This window comes from Gamsiella multidivaricata, assembly GCF_025024155.1.
Source record: "Gamsiella multidivaricata strain RSA 2152 chromosome Unknown BC939scaffold_43, whole genome shotgun sequence".
Lineage (NCBI taxonomy): Eukaryota > Fungi > Mortierellomycota > Mortierellomycetes > Mortierellales > Mortierellaceae > Gamsiella > Gamsiella multidivaricata.
Genome location: NW_026251751.1, coordinates 289286 through 313697, shown reverse-complemented (window position 1 = coordinate 313697; position 24412 = coordinate 289286). Strand labels below are relative to the sequence as shown.

The window sequence follows — 24412 nt, the reverse complement described above, 5'->3', positions numbered from 1 at the left end:
TTCTGTGGGGGGTCATTAGTTTGGGTGGTCATTAATTAGAGGTGTCCTGGTATTTGTTGGCGCATTTATCAAAGAGAAAAATATACAAGTTTGTAAAGACAGAAAGAATAGGAGGGATAAACTTAAACTAACTGCTGTTGTGGTAAAAAAAAAAAAAATCGGCGCCACGGTTCCCGAGTTCGTATATCTGCCACCGTTTTAGATCGGTATGGCCCTGCTTCCCGCCCTGGAAGGGGGAAGGGGTTTACTTGTTCTCGGCAACTACAGCAACCTGAACTGACTCCTTCACCATCGCGGTCTCCTCGACCATAATCGTCGAACTAGGCGTTTCATCCGTGGCCACTGCCTCCGCTGCTGCCGTTGCTGGAACTGGAACCTGCACAGAAGGAGACGCCAACGAGATCGCACTCTTCGGCTCAGCGCTCTCACTACTACCGGTGACTGCAGAATCCCTCCGCTTCTTGCCCTTAGGGATCACAATCTGGGTCGGATACACCACCGCCGTCAACCTCTTCTGCGTATCCTTATCCGCCTCCTCCTTAATCACAAAATCTTCCGAGAACGAATTCAGTGACGGCAAATCCAACACAGCCTTTTCCATTGTTTTCCTCCTCTGGGGATGTGGAGGGCGCAGCTGCTCGGGCGAGGGTGTGATGATCTGAACACCATAAGCGCTTGTGAAGCTCGCGCTCCGTCCTGCACGACCGCTCTGTATGCTCTGCATGCTCAACGCGCCAACACTACCTTTCCGGACCTGGCTACCGTAACCAGGTCCAGAGGAGACCATTAAGGAACCCGCACGAGATCGAAAGGGTGTGATCATACCGTCTTCTTCTTCGGGCGTATCGGGGTATTCGTCATCCTCACCCTCTTCGTCAGTGACCAAGTTCGCGTCGTTATCGTCCGTACTAGTATTCGAAGCCGCGTACGGGGGGCGATAAAGATGCTGATTATAGGGCGATGCAAAGATTGGTCCTTGCCTTGGAGAATTCGAACCATAAGGACCGAGTTGTGGCGAATGCGATGCGGCTGTCCAAGGAGACATATGCAGAGGATGCAGACTGGGTGAGGGTTGTGGGACGAGGTATCCGGATCCGGAGTACGCGCGCGAGCGCATGGCCATGGCCATTATCGGAGACGGTGATCCCAAGTTCTCGGCGCCGTAGGGCATAGTGCTGTGTCGCCTTGCATTGTAGGTCGAGAACCGTCTTTGGTTCACCATCGGCGGAGGGTTTTCGGCGACGAGACGCTTCCGAAGGACCTCGCCGAACGCGAATTTGACATCCGCCAGGGACTCGCCCTTCTGGGGGAGGTGCAGTACAGCATCGAGCCCGATCAAGAGCTCCTGTTGAAGGAGCGAAGAGGCCATGCATCCAAAGTTCATAGCCGCAGGGTCCGTAGGTGAATCAAAGAGCAATGGGCCGGGCTTGCCGTAAATCCTAAATGCCTCGCTAGTTCCCAACAAGAACTGTGTCCGCTCCACCTCATTCGCGACTTGGAGCATCACAAAGTTCGCCCGACCCGTCGGCATCAACGTCTGAAGATCCCGTGCGAGCGCGGAGGGAGGCGAAGGGCTGCTGAAGAACCCCTTCTTCGAAGGTATCAGATTCTCACGCTGCAGGACCACATCTCCTTCCAACTTGAGCGTCAACGATCCCTCTTCGTCGACCTTGTTATCCTTCGACGCATTAATCGACGATCGCGACGGACACACCGCATAGGCCTGACTGACATTGTACATCGACACGAATGGCTTCTTTGACTTTGGGTTCTCATAGAAATGGATCTGTCCACGGACCGGTGCCGCCTGGAGGACCTTGTTCTGCTTCTTCTTCTTGACTTCCTCCCCACGCTGGTCCGAGACCACGACATACAAACGCTGCCAATCGTCTCCCGCCCAGAACCTGACCCGCAGGAACCCCTCGGCCTTGATGTGTCCCTCGATCGTAGCTGCGACCTGGTCTCTGAACTTGGGTCGTCTCAATAAGGTCGACGTATAGATCTCCTGCAGCCTCGAGCATTCATAACAACTGAGCCGAATCGCACACACCCAATCCTGGCAGGTAGACCCGGCCTCCGGCGATCCCAAGCTGAGCTGCTGAACGGGCTGGAAGACCGACTTGTTGGCACCTAACCAATTGATAGTAAACGTTCCTCCGGTTGGTCCATCCTGCATCTCGACTGTTGCCTCCTCCATATTCATCTCCTCGGGCTCTCCCTTCGGTCCACTGGAACCATCCATCGGTCTCAGTCTCAGTTTGGGCCCCACAAGTTCCGCAGTATAGGCTGCCCACTGCTGTCCCTGCAGCTTAAATCCCTCAACACCAAGTTCGCTCTTCTTCTGCAACTGTCCTCGGAGGTAGACCTTTCCGAAATACACATCGAACTGCTTCAGGACCGACTCCGTATCGGACGTCTGTCCTAACGGCGCGCCGCGGAAACCAGGCGACGCCCTGGCTGTAGGAGGACCACCCAAGCTCGCAACCGAGCCCTTTCGCGATTGCGGCGTCAATGTTCCGGGCAACGGTAGCGAATTTGACGACCCGCTATAGAATCCCGTTTGATGAGGCATGAGCGCAGGCGAGGACGTAGTCGGTGTTAGGAGTGGACCATGCCTAGGTGATCCATGGCCGTTCGTTATCCAGGGCTGCTGTGGGTACTGCATCATATTCGGGCTCGAAGGTTCCATCATACTCATCGGTCTCACACCCGTACTTGTCGGGTGTCCGGTTTTGGAATCCAGCGGGTGTGTCTGCAACAGCATTGGCGAGGGTATGTCTGCCCCTCTGATCGTTGGGGCATTCGCCAGTGGGTGGTGGTAGTCTGTAAAGATCCCAGATTGGACCGCAGAACTGGACTGGCACGGATCGGATGTGGGTTTGGCGGTCTGGTGCATCAATGGGGGTGGTGGAGGCGGTGAAGGATAAGTGACCCCTGAAGAAGATTGAGAGGTACTGTGGTCGGAAACCGTGGTGGACGGTGGTGGGGAATGGATGCCGAGATCCTCGATCTTGGCCTCGACGTCTGCGACATCTGGCACTGCGGCATCCTGAGCCTTCGATTCCAGCTTGACTTCGACGGGCAAAGCAGGTAGTAGGGATGGTGATGATGATGATGATGATGATGATGATGATGATGATGATGATGCTGAAGTAGAAGGTTTGGGGTTACCGATATCATTGTGCTTGTTGTCCCGATGCATCAAATCTCTCGAAGACCATTCTGAAGGAAGGAAGGAAGTACATAAAAATATTAAAGTTAGAGACAGCTGGGTTTTCCTTTAACCCAGAGCATCTGAACAAAACGATAATGGAATAATCAGGAACCACTGGGGACAACGGGATCGCCGCTCGTTACCTTGCTGAATATCGGCTGCAGCCATTGTGGAGATGCTTTTTTTCTTTGTCTTTTTTTGTTCGTTATAAAGAATAGAGGGCGTAGTAGGGAGTTATATGAAAGAAATACTAGGGTTGTTTTTTTCTAGGGCGAGATCAATTACGGATTGTGGGGTAAAAGCCAATGAGAAAAAAGTGAGCCCCGCTCTGACAATTCCTTGCTTTCCGATCGTTGTTGTTGTTATTATTATTTGTTGGATAGTTCAGGCCGCTCAGGAACAAACAATGAGTCGTCGGTCACTTGTGTTCGTGTAGGATATTATCGTGCGTCTCCCAATTGCTGGTGCTTAAACAATGAGCTGTGCTGTTTTGCAAGAAAAAGATATTATTGGTTAGCGAGAGTACACGAGGCAAAAGTGTAAAGACGAGAAAAGAAAAGACTTGGAGAGGGGGTGATTCAGTTAATTCGGTTATTTCATGGATTCATAAAGTTCTTTTCATTCAGGCATGGCAAAAGGAAAAGGGGTTATCGCAAGGAAAAAGCGGTTGATGTGTTCTGGTATAGATTAACTGTTCCTGATTCGTGGAGAAGACAGCATGTGTCAAGAGGATTATTTCGCACACACAGGGCTAGCATACTCACCAGTAGTTGCAAGCAATTGAAAGGGGATGGTGAACCGATAATATGGTAGGAAGCAGATAAACAGGGAAATAAAAAGAAAGGAGCAAAAGGAGGACGTGATTGAGTGAAGGAATGCGTGAGTGAAGGTGAGGTTGAGGTGAGATATCGATAGTCGCCTCTAATGTACGGGGAGACGAGAAAAAAAACAATTCTTTGTTAAAAAAAAGGACGAGAAAAAGGAAGAAGAACGGCTGGAATGAGCAGAGAGAAGGAATGTGAATGCAAAAGGGAAGCAAGGGAAGAAAAAGGCAGAAGGAAACGAGGAAAAGAAGGAGAGGAAAGGAGGAACAATTGAACTCGCAGGAAATAACGTGAATTTTTTTTTTTGCTCACCCTCTCTCTTTCGTGGAAAGTGGGAAGACTACCAAAAAAAAATACGAAAGTTGCATATATTTTTAGTCAACTCTTTGCGTTGGTTCGTTCGCTCTTCCACCCGACAAAAGTAAAAGCGAAGATGTTCACGCTACAGCAACAACAATCATCCACCGATATATATGTAGAACTAAACTCTGTGTGCGGGTTTGTTATGCACGCGGATTGATCACTCTAGTCTATCTTCGTTTCCCGTGCGCCCTATTTTATCCCGTCTCGCCCTCCTCTTCCTATTTACTCCTCTACAAATTCTAAGCACCAGAGTCGTCGGGCCACGCTTCAATTGCCATCCTTCTCGACCTACTAGCATTACTAGCATAATAACAAAAATGGACAGTACCCTTTTTTCATGGCCGACTTCCTTGTCTCCTTTGTGAGGCTACTGGTTTCTTTACTATTATATTTTCTGAGAGGAATCGCATATGGATCCTTTTTTTTCCTCTCATTGCAATGTATGTATGTATCCCTGAAAACCTTTTTGCGTCCGCCCCCTTTGTCTCTACAATAGTCCATTTCTTCGTAGCCTAAAGGACTTCGCCCAAGGAGAGCAAAGACTGCAAGCGAGTGAGCTACTTGTCAAAGAGAGGAGAGAAAATATGTGTGTACCATATATCCCTTTTTCTCTGAGAATGGCGCCTCATGTTGAAACTTTTTTTGCTGAGAATATTATTGTGTTACGCCCGGCTGCCAGGTATTTTGCATGAATGAACAGAACAAACGGACGCGGCGTTTCTGCATGTTCGACAGACGATAGACAACATCACAAGAGGACACATGTGCTGACGATTACTGATTTCCGGATTGTGTCCAACGCCCTTGTTATTTTATCGATGGTTGCAGGATCTCCTCAAGTTTGATCCGCTTGTTACTGGGTCTATCAGATCGAAGCAACAAATGTCTTCATTTAATGAAACAGGCGCCGTAATTTTGATCTTGCAATATGTAAAATATTCAAGTCCGTTGTGTCAATGAGCAATTCATTGATAGAACATGGAGAGGATGAGTGACAGTTATGATCGAAGGTCACTCCACAAGAACTTGCCTTCCTGGCGCCCCCACCGATTATAGAAATCAGAATATAGGACATGGACATGTGTTAATTGAGGAACAGAACCCAGAATTGGCACTAGGTCTTATACATTCATGCTGACTGGGGCTCTTACCAGACACATGCATTATACCTACTCTGAGTGCTAGACTGAATACACGCATTTCTTATGCTTTAGCATGGTCGTGTTCGTGTCTGTAGTACCCAATTTCGCCTTTGTGGTCCGAGAAGAAAATTAGCAATACTAACTGGTAGCCGATCCGTCAGCAGGCAAAAAAGAGCCAAGAACCAAGACCAACAGCCAGAGCCGGAATCAGAGCCAGAAATAAAAACTATTATTGAACAGCCCCACAGCTTGTCGCCTTGCCTAGGCTAGCCTGTCGCCTACCGACTTGAAATATTGCTCCCCACATTCCGCCTCGTTGGTTTGTTGAGCAAGTAAACGAAAACTTAACCAGTAGAGTAGCGTGGTACCTGATTATAAAAAAGAAAAATTCCTCTCGCGCATGGACATTGCTTTTTTGTTAACATGGCTAAAAATACTTGCGTTGATCTATTTTTGCCAGACAAGAAAAATGAAGTCGCACATACGCACGATACATATGAGAAGATAGTGTGATCCGTCCCTTTGGGTTGCAGCTGTCTGTGTCCATGTAGATCAGAGCCGGGCTGGACACAGCGGGGAACCGTCTTATCCTTGTCCTCCAAATCAGGTGCTCCCCGACTGGACATGGTCTGTGTGCGTTGGATCTATACCAATCAAATCAAGGCCATGACGAGATCTACACACACACACACACATACATCCCTGTCATCCTTTGGTACAGAAGAGGCTGCCAGCACCCTTCCAATGGACCCCAGTCTCCTCTCGCATCCTATTTGCAAATGACTATGAAGAGATGATCCTCATTCAGAACACTGGTCTGAATGGGAAGCGGCATGGCTACACTCTTGGCTGTACCCCTGCTATTTCCCCGTAACCCCCGCCCCCTTCGCTGCAGCTGTTAATTGAAATCCATGTGCGATGAGTCCTCCACTCCGATCCCTCGCTTGCGTGCCTGCGAATGAGGCCATTTTGTTGTCAAAGGGCCTCATTGGATGACAACAGCGGCACCGATAAACGTAAACAAACTTTTTTTTTTTTTTTTTCTGTTCCTTATCTTCGCTTTTCTCAGGTCCCCTTCCCCCTCCCTCCTTCGACCCTTCGTCCCTCTTCCTTCCTTTCCTCGTCCTCGTCCTCATCCTTGTCTTCCGCCACTTCCAGCACTTGTCGTTGCTATCTTGCTTCTTGTCAGTCTGCGTGCCCCCCAGCAGACAAAATTGCCCTCACCCCTCTCCTCTCGCTCTCCCATCTCCCTCTTTCGTTTCATCTCCTACCACAGCTCGGACCACCTCCCTCTCCGCTCCTCCACCAAGCAATGTAAGTCCCTGGGTTCTGTTACTACTATCAAGTGTGGATCAGATCGACAATGAGCACTGTCTCAATGAGGTTGTACAGCCATCAAGCCTTTCGATCCAGTGCTAATGTATCCCCCTTTTATTGCTTGTCCCTAGCCCGTGCGCTGTCTCTGGATAGCTTTGCCACATACTCGATCAGACTGAAACAACAACAACAAACATAACAAGCGACAAGAAGCAACAATGCCTGCATTACTGTGTTCGGGGGCCCTGACAGAATCCACCATGACAGGACCCATCCTCAAAAAGCGACTACAAATCCGCCAGCGGACCAGGGACATCTTTGAAATGCCCGAGCTATGCGACTCTATCGCTCATCATCTCGATAAGCAGTCCCTCGCAGCCGTAGTCAGAGTCTCCACTCTGTGGCACTCGACTTGGATCAGACATCTCTGGAGAAGAGTCCGAGTCGAAGCAGGAACGACAAAGAGTTCTGACATGGCCCAGGCCTTCCCCAGATTGGGTCGCCACATTCGGCAACTGGACTGGATTGATCTCTCGGACTCCACCATCACATCCAATTCGATTCTCAGAGATGCAGACCTGTCCTCTCTGAATCTCCACAGCCTACTGCTGGCGAATTGGTCGAGTGAACTGAATGCAACCACGCTGTCCCGCTTTGTCGAGTCATCCACACACCGACTCTCGGCTCTGCAGCTCCATAATCTGACGACCATTCGTGGTGATCTTTTGAAGGTGGCGGGATCGCTGAGAAACCTGCGACACTTTAGTCTGGTCATGGCAGGAGAGGACTCTAGACACAACCACCATCATCAGCGATCGAATGGTTCAGTGTCTTCGCCCAATAGCCCCACAGTCCTTAGCAGTCCCACGGACGGGGCGGAGTTGGCGGAGTTTACAAGTGCGGACTCGCTGCCAGCGCTCATGGATGCCTGTCCGAGACTGAAGACGATCGAGCTCCTGGATCTGCGCTCGCCTTCAACTGTTGAAACAACTACTTTAGAAGCCCAGGATGCCACTGCAACGCCGACTGACTCGGACACTGTGTGCCCATCGATCGAACATGTTGCCCTGAACTGGATGCCAATGCAGTATTTGACCCTCATCAACCTGCACGAGACCGCCATCTCTGGATCTACCCTCTCCACTCTCTTTGCACGATCCCTCCAGCTCACAAAACTCAACCTCGGCCAGTCCTCCCCGCTCTACCTCACTGGACTCAAACTGGATCCTCTTCTGTCCATGACCGCCTTGACAACTCTCATGTTCGCAGGATGCCACTTTCTGGACGGACACGGCTTCAAAGAGATCTTCAAGGCTTCGCCAAACCTTCTATCGCTGGACATTCCCAAGACAAACGTGGATGATGCTGCCCTCGGAGTTCTAGGCCATCAATGCAGCCGACTCACAGACCTGAATCTCGATGGATGCCAGCAAATCACGGATCAGGGCGTTCGCGATATGCTTTCTAATCCACCAGTTGCCAAGGTGAACGGAATCCGGAATCCTTCCTCTATCAACTTGACTGTTCAGCAAGGTCCTTATCAAAACTATACCCTCCACTGTTTGTCGGTGACAGACTGTACAGAGTTGACGGGACAGGGGATTCATCACATTTTGATGACCTGCGCAGGCCTGAGGAGCCTTGAGGTTCAACAACCAGAGCTCCTCCCCGAGAGTCTCTTCCCTCACACACTCGAATCCGACCAGGACCAGGATATTGAGAGCCCCTCGGCGCCAGCTAGTGAATCCACTACAATATACCCTACCACCGAGTCTGGAATCGAAATCGAGGACACGATTGGTGGCGGATCGACCTCGTTGTCGTGGGCATGTCGCTCAACTCTGGAACTCCTTCGGATCAAGAACCTGAATTTTCTCAACCCAGAGCAGACCCAATTTCTGAATGCGCGCCTTCGAGAGCTGTCGCAGCTGAAAGTGCTTCATATCGGCGGCAATCAGTTGGAGCTGTCGGTACTGAATGGATTGGGCCATCAGCTCGAGAACCTTTACATCGATGCTCTGGTGAGAGAGGTCGGGATGGAGGACGTGCGATGGCTGGTGGATCATACACCGAACCTGACGAGGTTGTGGTGCCGCCAGTTAATCCGGCATTCAGAACCATGGAAGCTGTTGAGGAGCGCTAGGAAGCACCTCAAGCTGTGGTAGTTCTTCTCTTTCTTCCCTTTGATCCCATTGGCATTTTTAATCGACACGAGTACATGCATCCATGCGTTCCTACATTCATTCGTTCATAGAATCATTTGCATACTTGGATATATCCATAGACAAAATATACATAGACATCTTCAGGGGTACAATACAACAATGCATGTGTATCTCAATTTGCATCGTATCTTTAATTTTGTGTTCATTGCCAATCGTGTATAGATCGAGACCATGCTCAACCCCCCCCCTCCGAGCCGAATTTCATTATCGTTCACCCTCTCTCTCACACTTTCGCCGTCTCTTTCTTTTGTGGGGGATGTCTTGTGGAACCATGGCTTTTCCCCTCTACTCTTACCCCTTGCTAAAAATACAGCACAAATTCAATTCCAATTCCATGAGATCGTCTTCGAGAGAGTTTACAAATTTGTAACCTTCTTCCTCCCTCTCTCTCTCTCGCTCTCACAAAAATTATGAGCCGCGCAGATGATTGACTAGCGTAGTGGAAGGATGGGCAGATAGATAATCGTTTTGCAGTGCCCAAACTTCAAAACACCATAGGATAAAAATCTATCTGTGTTCAACCTCCATCGCGCTTTAAATCACCGTTTCCCGTAAACTGGGAAGACAGGCCACAGAGGGGACCATTTGTTGACCGTCCTTAGCATGTCGTTCGCTGTTCCCTTGTGCTGTAACTCTATCACATAGGGGATGGGGGTAGGGAAGGAAGGGGTTGAAGGTACCTTGGGCTTTGTAAAAGAGGAGATGTTGATGTTCGCATGGGAAACCATACTAATCTTGTCTAGGTTGAGGTAGATCTTTTTTTTTCGTAAACGGATAAACGGACGAACTGGTAGGGTAGACTAACAAGGAGATGAACTAACAAGGAGATGACGACTATAACATCATGTGTCCATGAACGTGGGCCCTACATGTCTACAAAAAAACAAACAACTACATGGCGGAAGAGGGCGATGGATAGATAGCATCAAATGGCATGGTTCAAACAAAAAGACTATGGCGTGTCTACATATGGGGAATCTCGTGTAGGTGTGTTTGTTTGTATCTGTACGACAGGCATGGCAGACACCCTCCTCTCCTCCAGCCCTCCTTCGTCAAATGCCATGAATCCTCAACGGTATTCACCACGCACACCTTTATTTTTCAGGAACAAGCTCACCTCCGATTTTCAGACAACAGGAGATGAGGATGAGTTCCAGATGATGGCTACAAATGTAAACCCAAGGACAATCGCAAGAATTTTAGGCACAGAGAGCTATTCGCCATCTGGCAAGCCTAGGTGGTACAGTTGTACAGCACTTTTTTTTTTTGCTCCCTTTCTTCTCTCCGATGGGACAAATCTGCATTTTGTTTGTTGTGTTGGTGTGCACCATGGTGTCATGCTGTAGACTCCTTAGTCTACTAATCTAATGGTATCCCCTCTCCCAATCATGAGTAAAAAGTAGAACTAAGGCCCCAATGGCTTTCTTTTTTGGTCCCGCATGTTTGTTTTCTGAGTGAGCTGAGAGCGATTGTGTGTAGCAAGGCATGCTCCCATGTAACCCCTTGTCGTTTCGCTCTTTCTTTCCCTATCTCTCTTTCTCTCTCTCTCGCTCTCTTTTCTTCTCTTCCCTTTTCTCCTTTCTCACTTTCTACTTTCCCTTAATTTCCCTCGTTCACACCCACACATCCTACATTCGTTCGTGTTCCCATCCGAGCATTAGTCCCTTCTTCTTCCGCTCTCCCTTACACTCATACATTAATAACGACCATAAAAGGTGAGCTAAAAAAAATGTCTGTAGTAGTGCTATAGGGGGGGGGGGGGGTTCAATTGATTGTCCCTTTGATTGACACATGTCGACACTGGCTAACTATCTATCTACTGTGGTGCCATGGTACCATGTCCATCCCTTTCTCTAGTCGCTAGCTAGTCTTCCCCTTTCTTCGCTGGTCACTCCATCCCTTCCTCGCTCTTTTTCTCCCACTACCCCCCCTTTCGCCCTCGTCATCGCTCCTTCTCTCTCTCTCTCTCTCCCAGTAAGACCGTTGAGGGTGCCTGTGCGTGCGTGGGTGAAAAAAAGTGTCAACATACACATCGAAACCAAGTGAACCTAAAGGCTTCTTTTGCAATCAAAACGTCTGTTCTTCGCTATCTCCTTGCCCTCTTCAAGACAACCAACCACCCCTCTCTTCCTTTCAAGTCGGTTCCGGCGTTCTGCTTCAGCTGCTTTTTCTCTGCATCCCACTGCGTGCAACAATTTTCAGGACTCGACAAAACACAATACACCAACAAGGAACAACACTAGAGTATCGACGGTTTTATATGGGTGCTTTTATTATCAACACGCGACTCTCGTCTTCAGCCCTGCCCTCAGTGCAAACCAACCCTAGTCAAGTGCCAGTCTCGGCGACGACTTTTTTGTCGCGTCCAGCTGTTCCTTTGCAGCACAGCTTTTGCAGTTGAAAACTACAGACCACAAGACAACAACAATAACCCTCATCACCACCACCACCACCATCCCAGGCTATTCCGAAACGAACAAAAACGAAAAAAAAAAAAAAGCCCAAAAGGAAAACGAAGTAATCCGACCGACACCAAGTATCATTCAGCACCATCCTTTCCCTTTCGTCGCCTATTTCTCTTCCTCTTTCTCTCTGTTTCTCCTTTCTTCTTTTTCTGTTTCAACTCCTGCCGTTTCTATCTCTTACACCCTTTGATCTAAATCCATTTCCCTTCCATTTCTTCTATTGCGCCTGCACCCTCTCCTTTGAAAGAAAAAATAACCAACTTTTCAGCCCCATAAAAAGAGCAAAAAAAGCCGGGTTGGAATCGAAAAGAGTTATGGTGTGTGTATTGGTTCTTTCTTGTCGCGCCCGTCACTTCACGCCATGCCCCGTACATCATCTTCTTCAAAGAACTTCAACGCAGCCACTGCAACAACCACAGCAGCAACAGCCCTGAACGACCTCTCGCTCCCTTACCCCACTTCCTCTACTTCCCCACTACTCGCCCCAACCGTTCCCCTCGCAGCCTTGACCGGCCCCCTCTCACTCAAGACACCCAACAACCAACGTCTCCACGACAACACGCTTTCACTGCCTATCGGGACCACCCTGAACATCCCTCGCAAGAATGGGAGCAGCCGTATCGGGCAGTCCATTCTGGGTCAGCTGTTGGCAGCCCACCGACCAGGACGCGACCACCACAAGCTTGCGAGCGATGCGACGCTCTCGCTCGAAACCATCCGCCCAAAGGAGCAGCAGCGACGGTCGATTCTCCCCCTGAGCTGGACCAAGGGCTTTCAAAAGTCGACGGTGATGCAAGGCTTGAGTCCGCCTTTGCCTCCCTCAGGAACGACCGCAGGTACGGCGCTGAACGCAGGTCGCCATGTAATGGAGACGGATGAGAACCAGCATCCAATGCTCCCCTCTGTCTGGCTAGAACAGGCTCTCTCGCGCCTGCCTCGCTCGGATATGTTGGCGGCACCCCACTATGCAACGCTACCCAGGATTAATGTTCAGGAACCGAAGCAACCCTCGTTGCGACCCGTCATTGCGGAGATGGATTCGAAATCCCGGGAAAAGAAGTTCAAGAAGGTCAAGGACGCGAAGCAGGGTGCCTCCGGACTCAAGTCGCCGGTTTCGCTTTCTTCTCTAGATAGTGAGAAAAAGCCTAAGGTTCTGTCTAGACGGGGCTCGGCGTGCGAGCTTGCTTTGGGAGACGATGCACGCGAGCTGTTCCAACAGAACCGATCCAAGACCTTGTCCTCTGCTGTGATTTCGTCCTCGATCGTGCCTTTGAAGGAACCTGTGAGGAATGTCCGACAGCGATCGCTGGATTCGTGTGTTGCTGCGAAACAGGCGTCGGCTCTGCCCGCTACCATCCCTGATAACCTGCCTAAGTTATCGACCGAGTCCTGTCCACCACCGGGTAGCAATGGGACGACGACGAAAAGGGGCCGTTTCACGATCGAGTCGTCCTCTGCGACAGTTCCCGTTCTCACTCGAACCAGGACCCTGAGCTGTACGGCCGTGAGCTCGTCTTTTGCACAACAACATCAGCAGCACCAGCAGCACCAGCAGCACCAGCAACAGTTGGACAAGCCGACACTGTCTCTCTCGCCTGCCTCGCCAGTGACGATGCTCTCCTTTTCATTACCTCCGTCTCCGTCCATGCTCCTCAACAACCGTTCATCCTTCTTTCGCTCCCCCGATACATCTCTGCCCCCATCTCCTTCACTGTCGCCATCAACTCCTCCAATGGACGGCGCAAACAACAGCACAAGCACCCCTATCTCGATCCCTCGAGGGGGCATGCTTAACCACCAACGAACGTATTCGAATTCTTCGATCCAATCGTCCGCAAGCACAGCTTCTTCCAGACGATCCCAAGTGATCATCCCCCCTCCAGCTGCGACTTCGTCTCTTCATTTCGCATCATTTTCCTCGATCGCTTCCTCGGGTGGTCCGGGTATTTCGTCCCAGTCTTCGGTATATCAACATCAGCAGCAGCAGCAGCACCTTCCGCCTCAAAGACGTGGTACGCCGACCAACAACGGGTGTAGTATCCACAAGAACGGGAACAGCAGCAATAACAACTTCAGGAACTTGTCGATCCAGATTGCGGTGGACGCGGATAAGGGCGATAGAGGACTGAATAGTCATGACAGCCAAGTGTTCCGTCTGGATACGCCTACAGTGCACCCATTGGATGAGGATACGACGACTGCAACAGCGACGATGACTGCAACAGCGGCGGCGGCGGTGACGATGACCCGTTCGGATTCGGGCTCAAGTTCGAAGATGCAGAATATTCAGGCCCACCAGACGATGAACCGAGTGCATCCGAAGCTGGACACGATCTCGATAGTTGACAGCCCCAGTGGTGGAGATTTTGGGTCGGCTTCGCCTCTGACGGCCTGCAGTACGAGCTGCAGCAGTGTATCGAGCGCGGGCAGCAGTCTGGGACCGGATTTCGGGTACCCAGTCTATAAAAACTCGCCAGGTCCAGGATATTTCCGACAGCGGTCGCTCTCGGCGACGAATGTGCCGACGCTACGATCGGCGGGTCAGTATCATCGAGAACAACAGTACATGTCGTCCTCGCATTCGACGCAGCAGCAGCAGCAGGCGGAGAGACCGTGGAATGAGCGGACGACGAGACGGTCGCATGGGTCGGTGTCGAGTTCAGATGGACACCGGAGTCACAGTGAGCCAGGACCGATGCTTAGTTCGAGCTATGGAGGAGCACCCTCTTCGAGTTCGTTGTCGGGAGGAGGAGGAGGAGAGGTGAGCGATGTGGTGATGGTGAAGAAGAGTGCGACGGGGAGGATGTTTACGGTGGAGAGGACGGTTCCTGCGAGTCCGACGAAGACAAGTCGGTTTATTGTCGTGTCCGCGGCGGATGATCTAGAGGTCCCGACGCCGTCGCCTCCTCGACCGTCGTCGCCTCTTTGCAAGTGAGGGCGTCTTTCTTTTTCTTTTTTTCTTTTTACCTCCCTTTCGGAATGGACGACGCGTTTGATTGCGAGCAGGGCTACGACTGCGACTGCGACTACAACTACGACTACGATAGGACTACTACAGGACGCATTTTTTGTTTCTAGACGCGTTGTTTTTAAGGAACGCTTTTTCTTTATTACTATTACCTTTTGTTCTTTTACTACTATTACTCTTACTATTATTATTATTCTTGTTCTGGGTATGCTATGCATACCCTCCTTTCCATGTATCTAGCCTTTTTTCCTACTCGTTTCCCTCCTGTTCCTGTTTCTCTTTTTACTCCTTGTATTTTTATGAAAACGGCAGCACATGCCCAGAGATGATATACATACATTATTATACCCTTTTGCAGTAAAAAATAAAATAAAATAAAAGTTGTGCGTCGTTATTAAAAAAAGACTCGAGACTTCTCAGACCATGCTCTGTGGAATGAAATGGGAGCGCATGCTTTGTTGAGGACAAAATTATAGAAATTTACCCTTGGGTTTCACAAATAAAGGATGGGGGGGGATCCTTAGACTAATTGCTGGAAGGAGGGTTGTCATTCGTGGTATGTTTTCCGCAGAGTTCTTTGGCTATGTCTCTAAATGGTCCGTGGGTCTCCGGAGAAGAACCTGGAGACGGCTAGCAAGACATGTTAGAAAGGCAGATGGCAGCCAATGGAGAGCGTACGAAGGTTTCGTTGTGTCTTAAAGCTCCCCCCGGACAGCGGAATAAGAATACGCGGCAGGAACCCTGTGACCACCGTCACCCGTTTAGACAGCGAAAAGAGAGAGAGAGAGAGAATGGACGGGCCTCGGCATCGTCATTTCAGGAAGAGGGGGGACGGCAGTCGTTGCGGCCTTGGTTACACAGGGTCGAAGAAAGAAAGAGAGAAAGAAGGCGGCAGCAGCTCGTGGGAGACTACACAGCGGGCGTTGGTTTCAGGAGGAGGATGTGGCGGACGGGGGAATAGCGAGAGAGGAGGGGGAGGGGGGGCGATCGGCAGGAGATCAATGGAAGGCGAGCAAAGCAGCACATGGGAGACCAAGGGGGAGGAGAAGGCACCGGGTTCTTCTCTTTTCTATTTGGCCACCAAACAAGAGGCATTCAACAAAGGGCTCCCTCCTCTCCTTCCCCACACTCCTGCACTTATTCTTATTTTTTCTTCCCACACTCCCGAAGGTACTCGAACACACTCTCTTTCTTCTCTCTTTCTTTGTTCCTTGCTTTCTTTCTTCCTTTAAATACACTCCTGCTACAGCTGCACTGTCGCATCTCCTTTTAAAACCCGCCTTCCTCCCTTTACACTCTTATTCGAATCACCGCCACCAACTCTTAATCCCTGTCCCACTCAAACCACAGCCACTACAGACCGAGACAGCCCCAGACCATGTAAGCATCCTCGCCTACTACCGACCCCCCTCGCTCCCCCCTCTCTGATCTCCGTACCCCAACTTTTTTTTTCTTCTTTCTCCACAATAGCACGGATAATGTGGATCTGATTACTTATTTAGTCTACCGTCTTTGTGTGTACATTACCTAGTTATTTCCCCTGTTCCCCTATGAATATGTTTGTTGTTTTGGTGCTTGTCTGATTTTCTGCTTGCTTCTTTACTTTTTTTCCGCTCCGCTCGATCCTTTTAAGCTCTACAGCGGTACAAACAAGAAGAAATGGAGAGTGAGGGGTACAATCACAGGGCTGCGATTTGATCAAGGCATTTTGGTGGGTTTGTTTGTGCACCCCTTGACGCAAAGTTAATTGGCTCCATTGCGTGTCTGCATGTTTGACAGACTAGCTTTGTGGAGGAGGACACAAAGGGGAAAGAGAAAGAGAAAGAGAAAGAGAAAACGGAAGAGAAAGAGAAGGGGATGGAATGAGCAAATGAACCATACACGGACCGATGCATAACAGAGTCATAGTGAGGGCACACACACACTGTGTCCACGGGTGAGGGAAAGAACAAAAGAGGATTAGGCTCAGGCACGGGTCTGTCCAGATAAGCAGAGCATTAGAAAACAGCTGCTTGCTCATGTGCAAGACAGCAAAGAGAGTTGTGCCTCATTGCCCGCCACAACACTCCGCCCTTTCTTTCGAGGGAAGGGGAGGGGAGAAAGAAGAGGAGGTTGAACCTTCTTTGGCCCTGCCCTGATGTCACACCTCTGGAAAAGATTTTCCTGCTTTGCCCTTTTTCTCTTTACTTTGCCCTCCTGCCTGCCTGCCTCTCTTCTCCCCCTCTTCTTTCTTCCTTTCGCTTTCGCTCCACTAATCCTTCGTCCATATCTCTCCCCCATTAGACAACGCCGCCCCACAACACAAGGCCATCTCTGATTCTGTCCCACCGTTCGCCTATGTGCCACAGAATATGCATCTGACCCACCCCCACACCCATGCCCTGGCCCAGCTGCAATCACAGGATGCCTCGGCCTCACACAGCCAACATCGTCGGTCAAGCAGTAGTCAATTGCACCCAGAGGCTGCCTCTATCGCTTCCGCGACCTCGACAGCATCCGCCGCCAGGAGAAGTTCCCTCGCCAATCCAGCCTCATCACACCCACAACGAGAACGATCCACACACCCACACGCAACGACCTCGAGCCCCATGCCAAAACTGTTCAAGGTCGAGATTGCCAACAATGGCGACTGCAAGACCTCGAACCCGATCTTTTACCCATCCGACCTGATCCACGGAATGGTCTATCTCTATCTGGACAAGCCCATGACCCTGCCAGCCCTCAAGATCGTCTTCCGAGGAGAATCCAACTACCCGAGTTCGAAACAGCAGGATCATCTGGACCATCATATGCGGCGGCTGTTCAGTGTGGCCATGACGCTCTGGGGATCACGGGAACCAATGCCAGAGGATCAGTGGGGACAACTACCGCCTGGGAACCATATATTCCCGTTCACGGTGCAGTTGCCGGACAAGAACCTGCCGGCGTCTTTTGACCATCCCTGGCTCAAGAACCAGTACACGCTCACGGCTTATTTTCGACGACCGAACGGATTATCAAAGTGGCAGTCAAAGGCCAAGCCGATCAACTTCATGCCGCTGTCGACGCCCGGACTGGAACATGGACCGATTCAGGAGTCGTGCCCAAAGATGGGCACAGCGTTGTTGTTGTCGCATCCGGATCTGACCCCCGGAGGACGGGTGCATGTGCAACTGACTGCGGCCGCTGCGATTGATCGGTGTCAGTTTTCGCTGTCGAGGCATATTCGAGCGAGGATCAACGAGACAACGTACAAGGAGGACGAGGTGATTTGTCACTATGAGCGAAAGTCGATCCCGAAGGGCGAATTTAATTTGGTGTTACCGATCCCGAAGATCACGCCGCCGACGACGGAATCGTCGAGTGCGCTGAAGATCACTTATTCGGTGCAGGTGTCGATCTGGAATGAGCGATTCTTCTTCAAGACAGAGAGTCATAATTTCGATATCCCGATCGTGATCCGGACACTGCCCTCGTGTGATAACCGGGCCTGCGAGGGCTTGGATTGGTGCGAGCCCAGTGTGGATCGGCCCATGTTTCTGACGGAGGCGCCGATGCAGCCGTTGCCGCTGTATAATGCGGACATGAGCCCACCAACGTATTCGACGGACTTGCCGGAGTATGATGAGGTTGTTGGGGCAATATCGGTTCAGGACCAGGACCAGGTTCAGGACCAGGACGAGGAGCATCATCCAGGGCATGAACGTGAACATGATCGTGATCAGGACCAGGACAGGGCTTCGACACATTCGGCAGAGTCGAGTAACAGCGATGTCGCGGGGCATGAGCGCGTGGTCCCGGGTCATGCTCACCCACACCATCCGTCATGTGTCTACTACGTTGCTCCATTGGACCGCTCGGACCAGCATGCCTCATCCTCATCCTCGTCCTCGTATTCGTCAGGATTGCAGGACAGTATTCAAGCGGAGGGATCCACCTCTGCCCGTTCACGCTCACTCGTGCACCCACACCCACATGTACAGGCTGTCGACTTTTTGAAGGTGCATACGACGCTTGAGTCAGTGTGAGCAATATCCAACAGCCTTTACCTCCCTCCAAGGTACAGCACCAAGCATGCAGCAACACAGCTTGATGATCGACAATCTCGCTTCAACGATGCAACCAGCCAGCCGGTCCCCCCTCTTCCCTCCTCCCCTTTGTTTATAATCCTTACTCCGCAACCCATTACCCTGTATATTTTGCCCCTTGTATTTTATTGTAGTCGACCCCTTTTCGATACCAATGGGAAAAGAAAAAATACCAAGAACATAATAATAAACACATGTACTTTATCATGACCGCTGGAATTTTTTTTTTTTTTTTTTTTTTTTGGTTACAAGTATATGAAAAAAATATATAAAAATCATCCCACTCGGCACTTGTGGCCGCCTAAATGTGATTTATCCTGGTCTCACTTCAGACAAACATTTCGCTTGTCAAGCAGACAATCCGGGTGGAGGGAGAGAGAGAGAGTAGAAGACTAACACCAGTTTCATTTCATTTTCGACAGCTGTAAAAAATAATACCGCTTATTATTTTATTATTGTCATCATCATCATCCTCTCGATCCAGCCTATTTTCCCAAGACCATATTTCCTCTTTTTTTTTTTTTTTTATTCAACTTGGCCTCCGAGAGGAAATAATCAGTGTCAGTTTCCTAGTGAATAGTCTCTGAGACTTGTGTCTATCTGGCCCTAAATCTTCTAGTGTGGCAGTCGCACCATCTCCAACAACTTCACCATAACCTCTCTAAGCGTCCCGAGGTCTTTCTCCTGCGATCCACTCGGCGAGCTGGCAGGCTCCTCGCCTGCAAATCGCCAAGACCATCTCTCCAATTGTAACCTGTACATCTGGGAGATGGTCTTGGTTTCTTGAGAGCACGGAATCCGTTCTACAGTTGAAACTCGTTTATCGGCCGTGTTTTGTTAACAAAACCCGGCCGATAAACGAATCCTCTACTATTGTAACATTTCCTCCTCCTCCTCGTCCCGTCTTTCCTCCACCTGAGGTCACTGGATGTGAGCTCAGATTAGCCTATTATAAAGTGGGCCTACTCACTTTTGAACTTATACCTTAACCCCGGCAGGGGTATCCCACTTTTCCATACTGCCTAAAAAAATCAATAGTTCAAAAAGTTCAGCTCAAAAATGTACAATGCTTGCCATATGTATTATAGTGCGAATTCCCTGCTAAAATAATTTGCAAAATTCTGCAAAGAGCAAGCTATCACGTGCATATGCTTGAATTATTTTTGGAAATAAATAGGAATTAGGTTGAGTGCTATCCAGTGACCAGAAGCGACTTTAGCTCAGTTGGGAGAGCGTCAGACTGAAGATCTGAAGGTCGTGTGTTCAATCCACACAAGTCGCAGGTCTTCTTTTTGATAATTTTTTTACGTGGTTTTTTTGGGCACAGCGGGAGGTTGTGCTGTGCTCACTCTTGTCTCCTCTTCCTCTTCTTGATCATTTTTTCTGCCACTCTTAACCAGTACAAAATCTATCTTGTGTTGTGAAAGGTACGTTTTCACCTGTACACTTTACGCACCAGGCATCAAAGTGCATATGTATGAATGATAAGTAAAACAAGCAAGCAAATAAAACGAATGAAGCTACATATTTTCCTTTAGACATTTTGAGGTGCAAGGTACGAAAGCGACAGCAGTATCAGTGCGCCTCAGGCACTCGAGTTTGCCAAGTCTGTGGTCTTCAAATCGGACAGTGACAAGATTCATCAGTTCTGATATCGGTTACAGCGGAGTAATTGGGCTAGCACCGCCAAAACGCGCTCATATACTTATGAAAAAAACCCCCCCAGCAAGGGTGCAACAGCAGCATTTTACCCTAGCTCAGTAGCCAATCCTCGCCTCGATCCTTCCTTTCAGTAGAGGTCTCTGACGATCATGAGATGAAGCTGGTGTACAAAAGCCCAACACCTAGTGTTGTGAACGCAAAGCACTCTACAGGGGAAAGATTTGTTTGGAGAGAGAACCTGCTATACTCGACTATATAATAAACCGAGTGTTGAGGGGATATATTCAGCTTGATCATTCCTGATATACAACTCTTTTTCCTTAAAATAGGTGTGGAGATCATTCTCCTTAATCTTTTTGAGAGGCCTTTATATCCATCCTCACATTATGTCGCGTATTCTTTTTTATTTTTTACTACATTGGCTTTGTTACCTGTCCTATGCTCCGGGGTCAGTACTCTTTCTCTACAATCGGGATGGCTCTTGGACCCCGAACCACTTATTTCCTCTTGGTATCAGGGTCACAGCCCATATCTGGAACTTGAGGTCGATCCCGACGGTGCTTTGTTGCGTCGATACGGATGAGTTGATGCGGTTGCCCTGACTCCCTTCCAACCCCCCTTTCATTTTACGAAATGGTCGTATATATCCATTGCCCTTTTCAATCGGCCGGTTATATGGAGGAGTTCATCGCTGCGTCCCTCATATTCCTTCACTAGCCCGTTCAACTTCGTGTCCTTGCCTAGCATCGTGGGATCCATGTTGCTGGTATTTGGCGCGCCCTCAGTCGAGCTACCTCAGCCGTCGTCATCTGTGTGCTCCAAAACGCGGTATTATACATCGTCTGTCGATAGCACGATACAGTGTTTCTACGGCCACTCTCCACCATACTCGATTCCTCTCCCGTTGACACCCAGGCCTTAGCCGGCACTGTTGCCATCATTGCTGGCATGGTGAACAATGGGGACGGGCGGGGTATATGAGTCTCCTATCTCATGGGAGCCCTTCTCTACTCTTCGTGTCATCTCGTTTTTTTAAATCATCCGTTCTATTCATCTCTATAGCATGTCTTTTTCTTTTTTCTTTTTTTTTCTGATTTGATCTGTCAGCGGTAATACCCTCGGAGTCATTATTTGATCTTCCGTCGCTCTTTTCTCGTGTTCTATGAGCCTTTGAGTATGCTCTTGTTGTTGTTTTTTTACTGAGTGTGACTATCGGTACTTGGATCTTACACATAAGAATGGCGGCACCATACAAGGCCATGCGGAGATATGGGCCTCCTTTTTCCCTAGTGTCATGGAACCATGCAGCTTAACATAGCTGGCGTGAATGTGCTTCTGTTCTAGTCCTTTATTTCTACCCATTACCCCTGCGCTGTTTGAGTAGCTGGCCGATCACATTTGATCGCCCTCTGGCAGTTTGATTTACATAAGTTTGGGCGCAGCTGTTGTCCTGTGCTACTTATTCAGACACACTGTATATATATATTACGATGACCAAGGACAAGATCACCCGTCTTCATGCGATACATTCGCTACTTCTTTCGACACTTCGCTCCATCTCCATGGACATCGACAGCAGTTCCACTTTCTCCCCCACTACTACTCCCGGCTCCACGGGCGATCTTACCCTCCTAAACAATCTCTCTATCCTGACTGAAGATCAGAGCACTTCTCCGAGAGACCCACAGCAGGAGACTGCTGCCCTTCTAAACTGGTGATTCTGTCCAGTCGATTTCAACATCATTCATAGTAAACTTCGGTTTTGCGGAGGTCGACGACAAGGAGGGGCAACTCGACCCTTCTTTGGAAAAACCTCACCCAACTGTCCAGCAAAACGCAATTCTTATTGAACAACAAAAGCACTCTTTATTTGAGTTTCCTTGATGTGGTCAAGATGAGTCCTCATGATGTACTTTGAGATGATACGCTCGCCTCTGTCCAGAAAGAGTATCAACGGCTAAAGTCCTAGATTGGTGCTGAGTTCCAAGGATTGGACGGGGTTTATCAACCTGTCCGAGCTCAGCTTGCAGAAGCTTCGTTGCTTGAACAAAATATGGAGGCAAGGGCGATTATGTCTACCTCCACTGCAGCAGGATTCATCTTGGACATCGATCTAGTAGCCGCTCATCCTAAACATCTTTTACTTTGTTAGAGTTTTGAGTATAAAAAAATGGGACAATCTATTTGACAATCCGGGTCGACAGCCTTACTTGAGATACTTGGGTTATTCTATTTGACAACCTCTTCCATATTTGGGATTTTAGCGCCACTATTTGGCAACCCGTTGGCAAATAGCACTGGAGTAAATTTCGCAGTGTGACCACACGCAATACAAGCTGTCTTTGCTGGACCACCCCCATTTCCCATGGCCCTTGAAATAAAACGGCCAACACCAGGTGCTTAGATAGCGTGTGGCCCTTGATCGTTTGTCTATTGCGGGTCGGATGCGATGAGGGTTGCAGGCGGCACTAGGCCCGTCTTTCTGCATTCAAAGCTTTCATTGGCGGCTATGCTTCTTTCCATAATTCCCACACAGACGGTTGTCTAATGTCGCGGACAGCCCAACTACCCTCGCACGCCTAGCCGATCCTATGCCACCGTATCGCACAATCTTGTCAACTGTGGCAATTTTTTTTTTGTTTGAGTTCTTAGAACCTGGTATAACCACCACGAATCCAGTCTATAATAAGCCATTATTCTCGCACATAGTACTCTTGCTCTCTCTCCTTCTCCCCTGAATCCTTTATCTGCCCTTGACGTATACTTTAAGAACTTCGTGTATTGCGATCAAGACGCTTCTGAGTCTCAACACTGCTCCTGATACGTGCCTACTTCGGTCTGTCCTTGGCCTTCATAATTTTAAAAAGTCCTTCCCTTTTTGACGATGGCTTTGGAAATTGTTTCATTCACGTTCGAACTGCTCCGGCTTTGAGTTGACTACATCCAAAAGCTCCTTCATCGTCCCCGATATTTCCCCGTAGCGGCGTTTCCTCGATATCTCGCGTTCGTCGGCCTACCCGGGCACTGCAAAGTCTGGGAAGCCTTCGTAGTGTCGCTCATGTAGGTTTCGGAGGATGTACTGGCATTATTAGACCTCTGGTATATCTTGACGACGCAAAACTGCTTAGAACTGAGATCAAGCTCGAGACCGTCTTGTATGGATTCCTTGTACCATCGCTTGGGAATTAATCTGATGTGATATTTGCATCTTCTGCCAAGTTCCATCTCTTTAAAATAGTGTCGGCACACGATACCACAGCTTTGCAGCAGAAGGCATGTACTGTACAGCCACCTAACAAAATTAATTAGCGAATTTTAATTTTTTTTAGCCATGAGCAAATAAATACATCTTTTTTTTAACACGACTTTTCTTCTCCAAGTACAGTCGACAGCAGCTTGAGTAACCACCATGGAAGATGGCGCCCCAGTGTACAGCTGCGCGCTGTCGAATAATTAGCGTCAAGTACACGGCGTTTGCAAGATAGAGGACTGGCCAGACAACTCCCCAGGTTTGAGCCCCATCGAGGATGTCTGGTCCTTCCTTGGTACCTCTCTCAATCGACGACAAAGACAACCTCTGGAGATTGCAACACTGGTGAGAGCTCTAGTGGAGGAGTGGAATGCTTTTACCACAAGAGCAGCTGGCAAGGCTGGTCGACACGATGCCCCAGAGACTGGAATTCGTGAAAAAGTACAATGGTGGTAATGGCAGATATTGAACGAGCCGCAACCCTTTCCTTCAGCATCCACCACCCTGATATTCACCATAGATATTTCCCTAGAGCTCCTCAACAGACATGAAGACTTCCATAGCGACTGCATAGCTCTTTAGGTGTGTTGTATATAGGCGATTTGAAAAAAGAATGCGCAAGAGCATGAGTAAAAATTATGGTTCGCTAATAAAATTTGTGAGATGAGTGTACATTGGTTTCTCTGTGCCTTGATCATTGTAGTTAGCGTAGCGTGTAGTGGGATGCTGGCGAGGAAGATAATTTGCAACAGTGATGTTGGTTGTAGAGCGTTAGAGTGTGCACAGAGAAGAAAGTTGCGAGAAAGAGTGCATTTCACCATGTCCTCCACCTTGCATAGAATATATAACTCGCCTCATAGTCTACAAGTTCTCTTCTTGATCATATCCCTATGGCCAGGCAATCTCGAGCAACGG

At 49.2% G+C, this 24412-nt stretch overlaps 5 protein-coding genes and 1 non-coding gene across 6 annotated transcripts; 5 read left to right on the top strand and 1 right to left on the bottom strand.

The window, feature by feature from the left end:
* Positions 1–244: 244 nt before the first annotated feature.
* On the bottom strand, positions 245–3382 carry BC939DRAFT_478215 (uncharacterized protein; the record flags this gene model as incomplete). Its single annotated transcript, XM_051558742.1, has 2 exons — positions 245–3222; positions 3358–3382. The coding sequence occupies 2 exons, from the start codon at positions 3380–3382 to the stop codon at positions 245–247; spliced, it is 3003 nt and encodes a 1000-aa protein (XP_051411056.1).
* A 3213-nt stretch (positions 3383–6595) lies between these two features.
* Positions 6596–9190, top strand: BC939DRAFT_455346 (uncharacterized protein). The gene is made up of 2 exons (XM_051556177.1): positions 6596–6857; positions 6992–9190. Exon 2 carries the CDS (start codon positions 7079–7081, stop codon positions 9023–9025), a length of 1947 nt encoding a protein of 648 aa, XP_051411055.1. The 5' UTR covers positions 6596–6857; positions 6992–7078; the 3' UTR covers positions 9026–9190.
* A 2721-nt stretch (positions 9191–11911) lies between these two features.
* Positions 11912–14485, top strand: BC939DRAFT_504283 (uncharacterized protein; the record flags this gene model as incomplete). Its single annotated transcript, XM_051560506.1, has 1 exon — positions 11912–14485. The coding sequence occupies one exon, from the start codon at positions 11912–11914 to the stop codon at positions 14483–14485; it is 2574 nt and encodes an 857-aa protein (XP_051411054.1).
* Positions 14486–14834: 349 nt separating this feature from the next.
* BC939DRAFT_203271 (uncharacterized protein) lies at positions 14835–16101 on the top strand. Its single transcript, XM_051550637.1, has 2 exons — positions 14835–15898; positions 16050–16101. Exon 1 carries the CDS (start codon positions 15184–15186, stop codon positions 15748–15750), a length of 567 nt encoding a protein of 188 aa, XP_051411053.1. The 5' UTR covers positions 14835–15183; the 3' UTR covers positions 15751–15898; positions 16050–16101.
* Positions 16102–17106: 1005 nt separating this feature from the next.
* BC939DRAFT_478212 (uncharacterized protein) lies at positions 17107–18525 on the top strand (the record flags this gene model as incomplete). The annotated part of the gene is made up of 1 exon (XM_051558741.1): positions 17107–18525. One exon carries the CDS (start codon positions 17107–17109, stop codon positions 18523–18525), a length of 1419 nt encoding a protein of 472 aa, XP_051411052.1.
* Positions 18526–19794: 1269 nt separating this feature from the next.
* On the top strand, positions 19795–19867 carry BC939DRAFT_t117. Its single transcript has one exon. It is a non-coding gene; the product is annotated as a tRNA-Phe (tRNA).
* Positions 19868–24412: the final 4545 nt, after the last annotated feature.

Excerpts from the sequence above, each read along its gene's own strand:
- BC939DRAFT_455346 (XM_051556177.1), top strand. The coding sequence starts at position 7,079 with ATGCCTGCATTACTGTGTTCGGGGGCCCTGACAGAATCCACCATGACA.
- BC939DRAFT_203271 (XM_051550637.1), top strand. The coding sequence starts at position 15,184 with ATGGAGAGCGTACGAAGGTTTCGTTGTGTCTTAAAGCTCCCCCCGGAC.